The sequence below is a fragment of the Rhyacophila brunnea genome, unplaced genomic scaffold (assembly GCF_057557595.1).
Source record: "Rhyacophila brunnea isolate RB1 unplaced genomic scaffold, BYU_Rbru_1.0 scaffold_3, whole genome shotgun sequence".
Lineage (NCBI taxonomy): Eukaryota > Metazoa > Arthropoda > Insecta > Trichoptera > Rhyacophilidae > Rhyacophila > Rhyacophila brunnea.
The window spans coordinates 27,596,308-27,613,648 of record NW_028232965.1 but is presented as its reverse complement, the minus strand read 5'-3'; the positions used below and the strand labels follow the sequence as shown (position 1 = coordinate 27,613,648).

At 30.9% G+C, this 17,341-nt stretch overlaps 1 protein-coding gene across 5 annotated transcripts in view; it reads left to right on the top strand.

Annotated features, from left to right (window-relative positions):
• The first annotated feature begins 4,500 nt into the window (after positions 1-4,500).
• LOC147068139 (flexible cuticle protein 12-like) overlaps positions 4,501-17,341 on the top strand; it is a 23,483-nt gene continuing 10,642 nt past the window's right edge. For 3 of the 5 annotated variants that reach the window (XM_085953140.1, XM_085953144.1, XM_085953143.1), the window contains exons 1-3: positions 4,501-4,577; positions 5,879-5,994; positions 9,161-9,356. In XM_085953140.1, coding sequence (XP_085809266.1) covers positions 4,569-4,577; positions 5,879-5,994; positions 9,161-9,356 — 321 coding nt within the window. In that variant the 5' untranslated portion in view covers positions 4,501-4,568. Of the gene's footprint in view, positions 4,578-5,878; positions 5,995-9,160; positions 9,601-10,243; positions 11,622-16,144; positions 16,334-17,341 lie in introns of those variants that run through there. The other 2 variants (XR_015071386.1, XM_085953141.1) reach the window with 2 other exon arrangements.

Genomic DNA, 17,341 nt, shown 5'->3' with positions numbered 1-17,341 from the left:
CCAAGCACTTTGAAGTTATCAATGACACATTTTTATGTACCTACCCACTTATCTATTATACCTACCTTCCATAATAGTTTTGGTATACTTTGGGTGATCCGACAAAATTGTGCACACTTTTTCATTCATACTTATTAGTTTTAGTTAAATTAGGAATACATATTACACACGTTGTTAGTTAAGTTGTTTGAATTCCTAAACTAAACAATAATAGATAAAAAAATATTATTTTATCTATAAAATATCCAAAATTATATATGATTTAATGGCGTAATTTTAGATATTTTATAGATAGACGAGTATTTTTTCACTATTATCTATTATGGCTTAGTTTTCGCAGGGTTTAAAAACTAACCAACACCATCTGTAAATTGTAGTCTTAGTTCAATGAAAATAAATACGTATGGCTGACAAAGTTTAGTGTTCACTATTTATGGCGGGTCTTAACAGCCTACCTCCACCCTTCGCCACTACTACCTACTTATAAACAGAAAATATTGAATGTGTAAGCCGTACCACTGGGCAATACACTTCAAGATGTCTGCCACTTTTGTTAGGCTTCTTCTTCATAATGCCTAGCATATCGTCATTATTATCTGTGACATAACAACCATGGCGAGTCCAAGCCTACTACAAGACCTCTCTAGCATTCTTACTGAAACCCAGTGCTCGATTTACTTTTGAAGGGGCTACATATTGGGGGGTCCCAAAAACCCAACGTATTCCAATTAAATAATTTAATTGCAACGTGTAAATTTTATCGGTCAAATGACGGAATAATTCCATTGATGCATGTTGCCAAACTATATCATTTAATTGTAGTTTTTATTATGCATGCTCACGTTGCAAAAATAACAAACTTAAATGCGAAATGGGCCTTCCTCAATAATAAAGTTATTTAATTCACTCACAATTTTTGTGTACTTTTAACTATCTGATTTAAATTTCTTCTGGTGGCATATATCTTGCTGCAATTGATGTCAATAATGTAAAATTACCTTCCTACTTTTGTTGGGATTGGAGCGGGAGGTAGCTGCTTCCTTCGCTTGAAGAATGGTTCAAGATTTTTTTTTCATATTCCGAGGCTCTTACCATTTCGGGGGGCCCTAAGTTTTAGCCTTTTTAGCTTTATAGTAAATTCGGTTCTGCTAAAACTGTTCTAATACCAAAGTTTGGCTCTACCAATCGATCTGTGACCGTCTGGTCTGTTATTCATTTCGGCTAATAGTTACTGTTAATTCTTACAAAATAGCCTCCGATGGGTAGCCTACCCACTTTATCAAATATGTAAATCATTGAATTTTATAGTTTTATAAAAATATAGGTACTACATGTTTCTGGAATAATATTTTTTCTGTAGGTACCTATATTAGTAGTTATATCATATCTGTGTTTAAAATAAGTCAATCATAGAATGACGAAAAATATATGAATGAAGTTTTTTTTTATTGAATATTAAAGAAGATGTTTTTTGTTCGTACAATAGTATGCTAAAGAGAAAGGAGATGTCTGCCTTGATGGCGCATCCAAGTCGTTGAGAGCAACTGAAGCACCTTGAAATCTCGGCATTGAACGAAAGGCAGGTTTTTTAATTAACTATGTCTACAAAAGTGTAGTAACATTTTTTCACATTCCGTTTTTTTAAACTACTGTTATAATGATTTCTTTTACAAAATTAAGAAAATGCATTGATGGTCGCATCTAATAGAAACGTCGTACCAAATTAAAACCTTGTTGCCTTTTATAATATATGTAAAAACCGTAATTTCTTCTACGTTGTATAGCATGTGAATCCTCACGATGTAAAAGGCCTTGTGTAAATATGTTAAATATAATATGACAACCGATAAACATTTATCACATTTTTATTTTTATTGAAAGAGGTTGCATCAAATAATATCCAGTGACGTCCCTAGGCAAAGTGCCGCCTTGAGGCACACTTAGAATGCCGTCCCTTTTCATTTTTAATTTTTAATTATTGTCTGAAAATTTATCAGGTACCTACATAACTATTTTATTATTTACTTTTGGCTATATTAAACATAAAAATCTACATACATGCCATCTATTGAGAACGCTATCCAGTGAAACATAGGTACTCTCAAACAGTGGTGGTTTTAGGCATGCGGAGGTCTGTGGCGCTGACAGGTTTGGAGACACACTTGTGATTGTTTTTCCGTCCGACAAATCGCCATTATAATATGTATAACAATGGATATTACAATACAGCAATCGTTATGTAAACAATAGTGTTTCAATCTTTGATTAGGTATTCTTTAAACATTAAGATGTCAATACTTTCTAATGAAGTGACAATATCGTCTGCTTGGTGTAAAACCGTCATTACTCTCAAAAGGTCTGATATTTTTATGCGTTCTTTCCGCCCTTTATAGTGGGCCGCCCATATGCACACGTGACCTGCCTATCCCCATGGGACGTAACTGAGAACGCCTATAAGCCATTTGCAAGAAATGTGTTCTACAGTCTTCAGTTACGTGGTTAGAAGAGATCTTAGCGACCTGCAGATGAAATTGATCATCAAAGGAAAGAGATTACGAGGGCATCTTCCGTTCAGTTCAGCGACATTAACAACTGAATTAACAAAATTACTAAAACCAGATTATGTCACGATTGCTACAAATAGAAATAGATTGTTGGTAACGCCTGTTATTTTAGTAATAGGTACACCATTTCAGCAGAGCCGCATTTATCATATAGCTATAGAAACCATATCCCAGTGCTCCTAAACTGCCAAGAGCTTGCCAAAAAATAGTTTTAAAAAATTCCTTAAAAAAACATTAATTGCAGAGGAAGCCGCTGCCTCCGCACCAAGCCGGGCAAAAGTAGACAGGTCGTAGATATAATATTGATATCAATTAAAACTGAGGATCTAGAAATTGGCATGATTTCAAAATTATTTATGGAACACCGTTAGATTAAGTTCACTTGTTTTAATAACAATAGAATCTTCAGTAATAAAAATACTAGATTTAAAATAACTAATAAGTGTTTTCATAAACAAAAGAGCAAGGAGAATAGTATAAAAAACTTATTTAATTTTGTGGGCCCGCTACATAATAGTCCTGATTTTTAGCAATAAGGCAAATGATATGAATAAGTAAGTAGATATAATATACCTACGGATGTTTTTCTATGCAGTCCACCATAGCTTCTTCTTAGTTTGATGTTGATATATACTAACTTTTTTAAGGTACCATCTTATTTATTAATTGACTACTCTATTATTGGACATACATAACTTGGAAAACCCTCATATGGGATTTGAATACATGTCTTTTGAGATTGCGGGCGTGTGATTTAATCAAATAAATTACCGACTTAACTACCATTGTATTGAAAGATTATTTAAACTCTTTCAAAAACTGCTAATATTTCTACAATAAAATAATATATTAAACTTTATTTACCCAATCTAATATCTGAGGTCAAACACCGTTTCTATGTCAAGATAGCGCACACGTTTTGTATATACCTCTACAACTTGAATGTATGCAGATTTTTACGAGAATTTGTCATCCATTCCATAAACATTTTGGGCTCCTGTCCGGAATACAATAAATGGTCTAATGAAAACAACAAAAAAAGAATTTTACTCAGCTGCACTTTAGAACCCGTGCCCCATCGATCAGAAACGTAAAATGGTATAATCTGATCCACGCAATGGGTAACAGATTACTCATCAGTGACGTCTCGTGGAGGTAGACAGATCACGCGTTGCATAGAAGCGGCACATTATAAAGAACCACGAATACAATTATCACAACTTTTGAAATCAGTAGCGGTTTTCCGCAAAACAGACGATGTTGTCGCTTCATTAGAAAGACATCTTATTTTTAAACAATTACAACATAACGGTTATCATATCTTAATACCATACAATAAAAAACCACCATTTTAAGTCTATTTTAAGTTTCGTGGAAATGCTATAATTATTAGTAGGGTATGTACGTCAATTTAAAGATTTTTTTATGTATTTGTCTGTTTAAGATAGATGATAGTATAATAGGTAACCATGTAAGTAGGTAGGTACCCAATGCATATTCAGACAATTTAATACTAAAATTAAAGAGGGCGGCATTTTAAGTCTGCTTTAGGGCGGCACTTTGCCTAGGGACGTCACTGCTACTCATACATTCAATTTCCATCAAAAAATATATTTCTATCAGCATAGTAAATTAATTAACCATTGTGGATTATATTGTAATTTTAAGCGTAATTAAATTACTATATTAAATAATTTATATCGTGATTTCTGTGAATTAAATATGCAGCTGGTGATTATTCTCTATCCGTTTTTTCGGCAATCGATGACATTAAATTTATTTCCAAAACAATATAATATAATATTTTTGCAAAATGTGTTTTTTTTACATAATAACTGCTTATTATTATAATACATGTTAGTATATTACTATTACGTATTTACACTTAATGTGATGTTTTAACACAGTATAAAATTGCTAGCAACTTTTGTCCGGCATCATTTAGTCAGGATAGCCTACCGCGTCAAGCTCGTATTTCAGTATAACGTGCATTTCAATAAAATCATGAAACTTGTAAGTACATACTAAATTATTAAGCTATTATATATGTTTACTAATTTTGTGTAATTGTGGTTTTATCAACAATAAATATTCGTGATAATAATATTGTATTATCATCTAAATTCGGTACTTACCTATGCCTACTCATTTTAATTTAAGTGTATCAAAAACTTTGTGGTTTTCATTATTAACTACTGAGTCAGGGTGGTGATATTTTAGATGATATTTTTAATATCTATTAGGTATATTTAGATCACAATTTAAACTAAAGTACATAATAGGAATGTCCGCAAACAAATTATACAATTATTTGAAAATCTTTTACAGCTGCACTATAATTTACTTAACTTTGCGAAACTAAACATCCACACATTGTTATGTAATTAAATATAGTTTTCACGGTTCACATCGTACAAATTTGCGCGTGTTAATCAAAAAAACATTCACAAGACCACGCGTTAAATGGTCAAACATGCTGATTTGTTGTGGGATATTTGCATTTGTTTTCCATCGTCGACAAAATACAAAACAACATTTATATTTAAATATTTCAAATGTTATTTATAAAACGTTTGTAAACAGGATTAAAACAGTGATTTTTGTTTAAAGACAGCTGATGTATATTGGCCTAAACTAGGCCTTATAATTCACTCATTCATATGTAGGTAGGTACTTGCATGAAAATGTATGAAACCATTTTTATATTAGGTAGCTATATTAAAATGTAATCGAAAACGGAACCTGCCAGGATAATCCAATGGATGTATCGGATTGTTAGCTGCATTGCTATTGATATAGAGTCCAGGACTAAAAACTAGTTTGATGGGTAAATAGGTAAGTATACCTAAATAGTAGATAAATTAAATGTTCAAATAAGATCAAGCCGATAATATTCTGTTAGTTATAAATAAATAAAGATTTATCTTAAACACAATTAACACCACTCTACTATTTTTATATAAGTACTTAGTTAAAATTAAGTTTACGAAAATATGCTATTTTTTCACAAAAAAGGAAAAATTTTAAAAAATATTTTCAAATGTTGGTTATTTCAGCATTCTTAATCCCGGAATAGCAAATCCCAATATACATCATTCTTAGATTATGTACTTATTCACTGTTAATTAAGTGTTCAAGTAGTGATAACGATGTAGGTACCTACCTACGAGATTATTTTAAGAAGCCATCGCTCACCTTAATGTGGCACTTCAAGATCTTTAAAGTCAACAAAAATAATCTCCCTTTTATATTGTATTCCCGGATTTGTACAATGATATTATTTTATAATAATAAAAATATAACAATTGTTTCAGTTGGTCCTGTTGGGTTTGTGTCTTGCATGCGCGTTTGCTGCTGCAGGACCCGTTGAAACTCCAACGATTCTCCATTACAACAGCAATAATGTCGGTGACGGAAATTACAATTTTGAGTAAGTTCATAATAACAAATAGTGCAATGTGCGTAACGATCAATACAGTGACGGTACTTTCATCAAAAAGTTCCAAAATCGTAAAAAGTCACATATTTTTCACAATATGAGTGTAAAAGTGAAAAAATACTGACAACTAAACGTTTGTTTTAATTTACACCGTTGGTTTACCGCATGCATAGTCAAGAATTTTGCGATAGAGCCTCCAAACCTGTCAGTTCATTGGGCATACACGTACCTAAAACCACTACTGAGTCGCGAATTACCTATGGAAGATTATGACATAAATAACGAAGCCACCCATTTATGCAAAAGAAAATATTTATCTTTACCTACTACAAACTTACTTATTAAAAAAAACATTTTTCGACTCGACATATATAAATTGTTTACCCACTTATTATAATTCTATAAAAGTTCCTAAAAATCGAACCCTAGAACCCCGAGAACCTCTTAATTAATTTATAACCTGAATCTAAACTGGTACAGGAACTCTTTATTCGGAATCTTGAGAACCTCGAAATGCAACCGCTACTTCTTAAAATTACGGGATTTCTACGGTTTCATTATTTTCATATTACCTATTTGTAATAATATACCCACTTAGGCTGAAGTCAGTTAGTCCAAACAATAGTAAAATATATATTATTATAGATTCAGACGCAATGTTTTGCCTGTTTCACAAGCATTGTTGAATGCCTACAAATTGTAGTGTTCATATGCTCCACTTGATAAGGATTTCATGAAACAATACTAAACATCCTTTTTGAGATTTCAAAACAAAACAAAATATCCTTGATAGGTATACCTATAACTAAAAATATGGGTTTATATAAAACCGAAACCAAATTCTAGAACCACACATTCGATTTTTCTACTAAAACCGAACCTTATATTATAAAATTGGGGCTAACAGCTCTGGTTCTAATACACATCATACCTCACGGTCAACCCATCCTGCCGGACAAACTACTATTATATCAACATATTATTTGCTATTTTCGTAATATTATTCAAAATGCATGTGAATACACTTTAACCTTTGAAAAATAATTATTATGTAGGTATTTCAACTTTGGCATTTATTACATAACGCGTATAATTATTTGATAGCATCTGCGAACGGTTTTGTATGTCACCGCTCTCCTAATAGCGTTTTCGATAGTTTTTTTACATTTTGTGTTAAGAATGTTAATTTTATCTGCCCACAATGAAGATGGCAGAAACAACTACATTATTTAAATGTGAACAGAAATGCAGTGTGGATACAATACCGAATATCAACTCAATATCAGTGAAAAAGCACATATTATTATCTCATCTATATTATTGGTACCTATACGTTTTTATTTTTTAGAATAATCTATATGTTTAATGATATATGAAATAATTACTTACATTAAAACCAATTCTTCAAAAATCTTTGTATGATCTTCGAAAAACTTAATAAACTACATTTTAATGATAAAATACATTTTTTTTTAAATTAAATTTTTATCTTTGAATTAAAAAAAAATCATTTCCTTATTAATGTTTTTAGATAGACACATCTTAAAACACTTTTAACCCTTAAATGCATGATTTTCTACTTAATAATAAAAAAAGATATAATACTCATATACCTGCAACTGATTTTTATAATTATTGAAAATATTTTTGAAATATTTAATAGTTTCTTCTTTATATTTTCATCCAAATCCACGGGTTGTAAAATCGGCAACATTGTCGCTCCATCTCGTGGAAAAAATAATTTTACAGTTTGGGCTAGAATGACTATATAACGAAAAAATCTAACACACTTATTTTTTATAAAACACATATAAAATTAGATAACTATGTTAATATTATTTTCAGAAAATTAACGAGCGCTGCGGTTCGCAAAATTTTCCATTTCGAGCGCTTATCATAAATAATCATCAATTCACCTTGTAGAATCCAGTAATATTTTTTCCCCAATCAAAATCTAATACCTAAATATTTGTGGTTAAAACTGAATTTTAATTTAGCTGTTAAAATCCAGCTCATATAATAATTAATATAAATAATCTCCGGCTTGTGTCGTTTGATTACAAATTATATCCAACAACCACAACTTACAATGACATATATCGGTAAAATTGAAATAACGATTCCTAACATTGAATAAAAATGTATGTAAAATCGATTTCTGTTTTGCTCAAAAAACTGAAACTAAAGTTTGCACTTGACGTAGTGCAGTATGCATGGGTTTCAAATGTAAACTCTATGAAACTGCATAAAAATAAACTTATTTGATATTAAATAGTAACGCTTTCACCTTATTATTACATATATTATATATTTCTATGATTATGTTCATGAAAATATATATAAAATATATGTTTTATACATTAATATGTACTATAAAGTATCTATTAAAAAATCTCCGCTACACTTTTAGCTGAACGTGTTCAACGAATGCTCATTTTATAACTGTTTTTAATCATATTTTCTATTATTCTATTTAATGTTTGGTAATTAATTGCGACGCTAGATATAATACTATATAAGACTAGTGGTAATACACTCCCTCCTAATGTATAATCTCATTGTATGACCTACTGTGGAAAACCTAAACCTTGTGATATATTACGAAAGGGTTAAAAGTTCAAAGGACAAATATCATTTAGAAATTTAACGAAATAAAATATATATTCCAGACCTTGCAGGCAATTAAAAAGCGTGTGCGTGAACACAGTAAAGCATGTCAGTTAAAACACTACGCTGACTACACAGTGTCTGTCAGTGGTAACTGAGAAATTTGACTTCGAGAACTTCATTTGTAAAAGAGGCCATTAAAATGCGCCGGAAGTCTGACAATATTAATATAGACGTTGGGCTATGCTAAAAATCACCATGGTTTCTGACTGTTTTATCAAAAACTTATATCCAATATTTCATTTCAGGTCGAAACCAGTGCCTCTTTAACCCTTTTAACTCTAAACAGCATTGGCTGTCAGTTAAGGCTAACACTTTTCGACACACATTAGTTAAAGAATAGCTTGCACAACAACCATAGAGCACAGAAGTAGTAAAACTACACGGTGACATTCTAAAAATCGAATGCAACCAAATCACGATATACTCAGTGCTTCATTTAAAGAAATATTTATTTTTGTTATCGTAAAAACGTTTTTATTATTTCCAGCTTTGAAACATCCGATGGCATTAAGCGTAAAGAATTGTCTGAAGTCGTGAACGCTGGTGACCCCGACAAGGCTTACGTCATCGTTCGGGGTTCTTACAGCTACACCGGCCCAGATGGCGTTGTCTACGCCGTCGAGTACACAGCTGATCACGAAGGATTCAAGCCAGAGGGTGCTCATCTTCCAGTTGCACCAGTGGTATTATTTATTTTCTATCAATTCTTTACTCCTACCTTTAGATAGGTATAATGATCACCCGCAATTCCGTCATAATAATGTATATAGGTACTGACTGTGGGTTTTTGTTAAAAAAAAAAAAAACACTTGCTCGTAGGTACCTAGGCATATTTGGATATAGAATATGTAAAAGTTTTTGAAGTACATTATATTATATAAAATAAAACACAATTTGTACTATGTAGTAGTACTATTTGATTAAGCTGTCATAATAAACAGGACCGGTTTCGCCTGATAAAGAGGGACATCGTCCACTGGTAGATAATTTACAATAATATAGATATTTACAATAATAAATTTTAACAGCAAATTATTTATTGAAGATATGAACAATAATTTAATGAAATTCTAAGAAACTCACTAATAAACATAGTTCAATTCAATTTACTTACATTTTCAAAAAATATTAACAATCGTGTTTAGGTACTTAAGCCATATAAAAGTTATGAGAAATTCAAAAAATAATCAAAAATTAGTAAGCAATTAATATTCATTAACTACAGGACTCGAAATGAACTGAAACGCTGCTTACAAAAGACAAATTTATCGCGTTCTGGTATTTGAATTATTAAGAATATATTGAATTCATTTACATTACACATTTTTTCATAAACTTTAATACGAAGCACATGGTAAGTACCTATACAATAGAAAAATCGAACACGTTTTAAAAATTATCGAGTACTCCAGCTCGTAAAATATTCTCTTGAGTGCTGCACTAACATAAGAAATCCCTGATGGTAAACAAAAAAATAGCTTAAATATAATTATAATGAATACGCATTTATTAACTATCTAAATTTTAAGAAAACTAGTTGACGATGTCCTTCTGAAGCGGTCGAAACCAGTCCTGTTTATTATTAAAACCAGGTGGAATATTAAATAAGCACATTGCGATTTATTTTAATTAATTCTCTGAATATAGGATGAGTAAAATAAATGGCGAATTCCCAACACTCGTAAGAAATAATGCCACTAGAATGCATTGATACACAGAGAATGGTAAATAATTTATTTAATCTCCTATGATTTTATATTATATGCTACCCAAGTATTTACAATTTTAGTATTAGATACTTTTTTTGAAAAACAAGGCATTTTCAATTTCTTACTCTTTATGAAAAAGGTCAATAAAACTATGTTGTATTTAAAATCCCATCTTTATAATATCAGTTGTCAATAACCCGCCATGTTATAATTTATTGCAATTTACAATATGTGAACATATTTCGTATCATATTCTAACATTTACCTAAATAAGTTATCGTGTGCTTTCACCGGCAAATTGTTATCAATGCAGTTCGATTTTGAACCGTGTGCTTATTTACTTGCATAATAATGGTAATAAGTAAGGTGTCAGTGAACTGTCGACAACATTAATTGTACCTACTTATGCCGCTCACTAACAATATTATAAAATAATTAAATCGGTCATACAGATAAAAATACTTGTGCATAAATTCTTTACTATACTGCTGGCACACACGAAAATACATACGAGATTGTATAAGTACATACATTTTTTTGTCAAAATCTCTATTGAACATCGAATTGTGTGAATTCTAGAAACCTCGGCGCGGCGGTGTCACAATACTTCGTTTTTCTTCTCCATTGATTGCTTCACTGCTTGGATAAACAACGACGCTTCGAATCGAAGATATATATATATATGTTTTAACCAAGAGCATGCCATGTAGCCTTACATCAGTGGCGAAGAGTTGAGATAGGCTGTTAAGATCCGACATCAATAGGGAAACTTTCTCAGTCATACGGCTGTAGCCATAAATTTACAAACGATTAGGAAGTAAGATCATGGTAACGCGCGTGTTTGAATATGTACCGTGTTTTAAAAAAATATTTTTTCTCAGTTAGGTTAGGTTATGGTTATGGCTACAGCCGTATGTTGTGGCTTAGCCACTGGGAAATGCCAATAGAAATGGCGTATTTCAAAAAAATACTACCCTATTCTTAGGTCAATAATTATCATATAGCAAACATTATTCGTAGGATGTTTATCACATTTGAATGTTCAAAGACATAACTTATAATTAGTATTTTTAGAATTATCTTCAAATGTGTTAATCGTGCTCTTTTTTTAATAATAAAAAGCCCAATTTTTGTCAAATTTGGGATCACAAAGATTATTAAATATAATTTTGTTACGTAAATACCTATGTCACTATATAATTTTTACATTAATTTTACTAATGGTTTTGCAAATGCGTTTAAAAATTAATAAATCTAAAAAATATTATTAACACCACTGCACATGGATGTACCGAAATATGACTATATTCTAAAACATTAGAGCGAGAGGTTTAAAGAATACTATTTTATGTAATAAAAATACTTTATGCAGTCATCGAATGTTTAAAATAAATATAAACGATAATAAGGCTTCAAAATTATATAAATAGATTATCTACAACGTTTAAGGAATATCCAGGGTTATGCTCTGAATATACCATAAAAGCTCCATTTTGACCTACGCTGAGCATGTGGGCCGTTAATACAATGAGCAGAGGATGAAAACAAAAATACGTATAACTGAAAAGCTTAGAGTGCACTATCGATGTCGGATCTTAACAGCCTATCTCCACCCTTCGCTGCTGCGCTAACATAACATATACTACTCAGAGGTTATGATTCTACGGGTATTTTAATTTTATGAATTTCATAATTATTTAGATTGGTGTATTGGTTTCTCAAGAATTCTCTAGAATGATTGTTGTATGGTACTCTTCATAATCTGACCAGCCAACTGATTTATTTAGATTATCTGTGCTGTTTATTTAAAATTTTCTTTTTAGAATCAGAATGGAGAAAAATATTTTTCTTTTGAGATTTAGAAGCTTTTTATGTGTCATATAACTTTTCCGCTATAAGATGTGAAGTGTGAAATTCAATTCTCCAGAAACAAACCTAAAAGTTAGCTACTCATAATTATTATTGTTCGAGAATTTTTGATCACGACCTCCGGTAGAGAATAAATAAGAATAATATTAATATATTTGGGAATATCTACGAAATAACAATTTTGTATTCATAGTACATAGGTACATTGAAACCTCGGTCGGTATTTTTTCAAGAGAATATTTGAATTTCCAGATGAATAAAAGAATAATGAAATCACCCATGAATTTTTGAGCATGGCAATTCAGTAATTTATTTTCGTTGCTCAGGACGAATTGCCGGGTAATTTATTCTCGTAATATACCTATTTCGTGTGACATCTTTTGTTATTTTAAATAATGCATTGACTCAAATAAATACTTTTAGATTCACTTATTGAGATATACTTTGAGCTGTGTGTACCATGCCTACTAGTATCAAAATGGTAATACAATTTACAGTTTTCCATCTTGTTTTCATAAATATATTCCGCCCTATAGGAACGAAGTTTCAATGTATGTGAGTTTTATGAATGTCTAAAAAATCACATCTATAGGTACTAACAAAATGCAAAATTTAAAAAAAACAAGCAAATACTAACATTTATCATCAAATTAATTTCATCACTAATAATTTCAAAATATAATATTACCATTTCTTATTCATTTTCGAGAATTAAAATTAAAGACCTCAAATTTATTGACGTTGTCCACTCCAAAATGTTTCTAGAAATCATCAGGCCATATCCACCATGTTGTAAGACCGGACCATAATTTACAAGGACCTCCTCTCGCTTCTTCACTCCTTGGATAGATGGCGAAACTTTCCATCACTTCTTCAACTTTCTTGAGCACGACAATGTAACATTCTATGTAGATACTAATTCATAATAATATATTAATTTATTGACATACTTATAAGGAGTACTTTATTCGGAAATACGTGATATATTATTAGTTCCTTTATGCAAAAACTTGTCTCCAAATGTAAATAACACCTTTTTGAGATAGGTGTCGGTTTTAGTGAAATATGTTTTTTCTGGATTTTTTATATTACTGTGAATCATAATTTTGTTCTGATTACACGACATTAAAAAAGTTTAATTTTTTATAGCACCAAAGTTAATTTGACCACAATTTTATATTTTGAATTAAGGGGCAGTATTGTTATTTTTCGACGAACTATTTCAGCTTGTTTTTTTAAGTATGCCTATGTTGTTTTAAATACAGTAGTATCAACGAAATGTGGCTTGAACATTAGTTTTGAAAATTTATAATATCGATATGATTCACCATATTATCTACAAGAAAGAAAGCGATGATATTATAGAATATAATCTTCTGCAGCGGCGTGTTTAGTGACGTAGAGACTCAACGCAATGACTGATCTTGAGGCCCCGTACGATAAAAATTAACAATCGAATTTTAATTTTCCAAATAAATCTATGCATTCAAACAATTTTTATTTTTTTATAAATTATATAAACATGCTTCATTTGAAACAGTCTATAAATCATAACACATAAGTACATACGTACAGTAGAATACCTACCAATTTAGTACCTATTTGAAAAATAGTTTTCACAGATTTATATTTACAATTGAATTAAACGGAAGTATGTGAATTACAATAATGAAGGTATATTTAATAAAAACCTTTTATATTATATAATATATATACACCCATTCATCTCACAACTACGAAATCTACCATCAAACCTGTGTGTAATATTTGTCATTTCCGCCTAATATGTCTCCAAGCAACGCATGCCCTGCATAGTCCTACGATTACGTGACTGCTTTTATTTTAAGCTCGCAAAGTGAATTTGTGAAATAAGTTTATATAGTTCCTGGATAACTACTTCAAGAGTAGCAAGCTTATTATAATATTGTATATTCAGAGATAATTTGTAAATTATTGGTAAATAAATGTTTATAAATATAATATTATATTATTTAAAACTGTCAATAGTAGCCGATCTCTGTTAATTGCTTAATATATATAGGTGCATTCGTATATATCTACCTAAATACCTACAAGTTAAATGAAAAGAAATTGATGTCAAAGATACAATTTTACATTGAGGGGGCATTTTTTTATTTTGTTTACTGTTCGCATCTACATAGTTAATTAACATAGTTTACCTTATAATCAATATCCATTAAAACTTCTACTTTTATAGAGGGATTTGCTTACCTATTATCCACTCAGTTGTGAGAAAAAAGGATTTTTTTTCAAATTTCAATATACATAATTTAATAACTGAGTGGTAAGTTTTAAATCTTCGAAGGCACCCTTTTAAATTTTCTCACGAATCGGTTGCGTCATGTTGCGATTGAAATAATTTATGGTCATATAAATTATGATGATTATAGTGAAATTTAATGAGGTTGCCAGCAACTTGTTGCCAATGTGGACACGGAATGGAAACGCGCCTCCGGTATCCTGACAATTAAATGCGCTTTGTCTACTACTACATACGTATCTTACTCATGCAATTATATTAACTATTGTGAATAAAAATATCTATTGCTCTAAAAACTATGCCCTAACCGCTTCCTTGACTTCCGTATTGCTTGAAAATCGCTGTCTATGAAAGGAACCAGAATTAGGGAACCAGAATAAAACTGTAATGTAAGTAAGTGGTTTAGCTGCTAAAATCTATATCCTCGGATGGCAACTTGTGTCTTTATCGACATGTCCATCGATGCGTCGTCGTAAAGAAATAGCACACTTTAGCTTTCCACGACTCTCCTTCTTGGTAATACTTACGTAACAGTTATTCCGTTAGCGTAACTCTCTCCAGAATTGTTTTGTATGGCATGAAGTCCATGCATAAAAGACCTTCCGTATCTCAGGTGACAGTTGAAACAATTTTGTTAGTAGATTTCTCCACCTTGAACTTTTAGGGATACATCCATGTTTCATCTCGTCACCAAATAATGGGGAAAACTGGATCCTGCCTCACCTACCCAGCAGCTCCAAATTCTCCATGCAGAATTCTTACCCAATACTATTCTTGAATTGTTTCAGCATGTACGAGATACATATCACACTAACCTTTGATAAATCCTATATCACAAATTATTTTTCAAACTAAACTTTCAAGATACCTACTTGAAATACCATATTTTGACGTTGGATGGGTCGCCCTCTATGAGGATCGACTTTAATGGACTTCACATTATCACACTGCTTGCTTCATAATTTATAATCATAGTTTAAAGGAACAGACTCCCATAAACAATCACCATGGGTTCATTGATCTACTTCGACTTCTTCTCTCACTTGGAAACTTATTTTATCACTGAGCGCTATTACCATTACAAATTAAGAATTTTCTTTGTAGGCTTACACTCTGGTACCCACTTGCCATGTTGTTACTTTAAATATCAGAATCTCATTGAGTAGAAACTATGGATGTATCGATTCAAGACAAGTATCCATACATATGCTTATTTTATTGAATTCATTTTTTCATATTGGATTTTTTGCAGCACTTTTTTATTACTATTACATCTGGTAACCTGTTCGTGATTAATGAAGATTTTGGATTGCATATTTCGTTCAAATAATTACCATTTATTTACATATGCAACCTTCATCATTTTCTATAAATAGTTCACCATATTGCATTCGAAGTATGAGCAATAACTAACACTACCATCGAAGAATACAGTTTCGTGTCATAATCTGACTATAGTGGGCCTTGTGCTTCTTTCCATAAGCATTATAATGCGTCACAGGTATACAATATATGACCAATATGTTAGTTATAAAATGTTTTAAACATTAATTAACACTAATATTAAGTCAAAATTAAGGCTCAAATGATTTCTTTTTCAAAATATTTCTAGACGCCAGCTCCGCCAGGTGCTATCTCCTCTGGTCTCGTTGCTTCTCTCCTTGGATAGGTGGCAACACGTACACAAATTAATTTTTTAATTTCCTTGGCCATGACAACATTATCTTATATCTAAATATTATTATATACTATATTAATTTATTGAGATATATGAAGTACCTACTTTATTCGGATGTATGTTACCTACAATATTATATTTTATTCAGTGAACCACAATAGGAATTTTTCAACACTTTAATATGTACTTACCTACAAATAACATTATTATAAAAATATCATTTATACCAACAAAATGTGATATTTCACGCAAAAATAAAAATAGTTTAATTGTCCATTTCATAAGCAAATATTGCGTCTATAAATCATCTGAAAATTTTGTAATTCATTTTCAATATTTCTATCGTTGTCCCCTACCACAATCATTTTTCAAAAATTTTCAATTTTAATTAAAGATTAAATGAACATTCTTTTCAAAATGTATGTGCATTCCAAATTATTTCCATGAAACGTCAGAACGTAATCCTTTTTTTTAATTTCCATGACCATGGCAATTTAACATCCTATACCTATATATAGAGATGTCATAACATTATAAAAATAACAGAGAACATTTTTCGGAATTATTATTTGTATATAATATGTTTATTATCCTATGAAGATCAGTAGGTACTTTATTAAATAATATTTTTCAACCATAAGCATTTGAATTGGTATATATGTAATCGCATGAAAACCGACTGTAATTTTGAAATATAATATTTTCTCGTGCCTAGAACCCCAAATTATCTTATCCGGTCCTTTTGATGAGTAGGTACTATTATTTATACAGGCTAAAACATAAAGTGTTCTGCGATACTATGATTTTTTTACAACCCTGTACCTTTGGCGTTTTGCTGTATGTTTAATAATTGTACCTACATAGGTTCCCAAACTTATTCAGTTCATGGTGACCTTGTTGCATCTGATTTTTGCGCAGCGCTCAAAGTCAGAACATACCGAAAAATCTCAAAAATGCCACTCTAATCTCCTTGTCCACATCTTTACGTTAAACTTAGCAGTCACCCGGTATTAATTTTTCCACACATAGAGTCGTTATATCAAAAGAAAAACTGTCTATACTCTGTGTATATTGTACTAAAAATAAAGTATTGATATTTGCAATTATTCGTATCAAATGATGTTTGTCCGT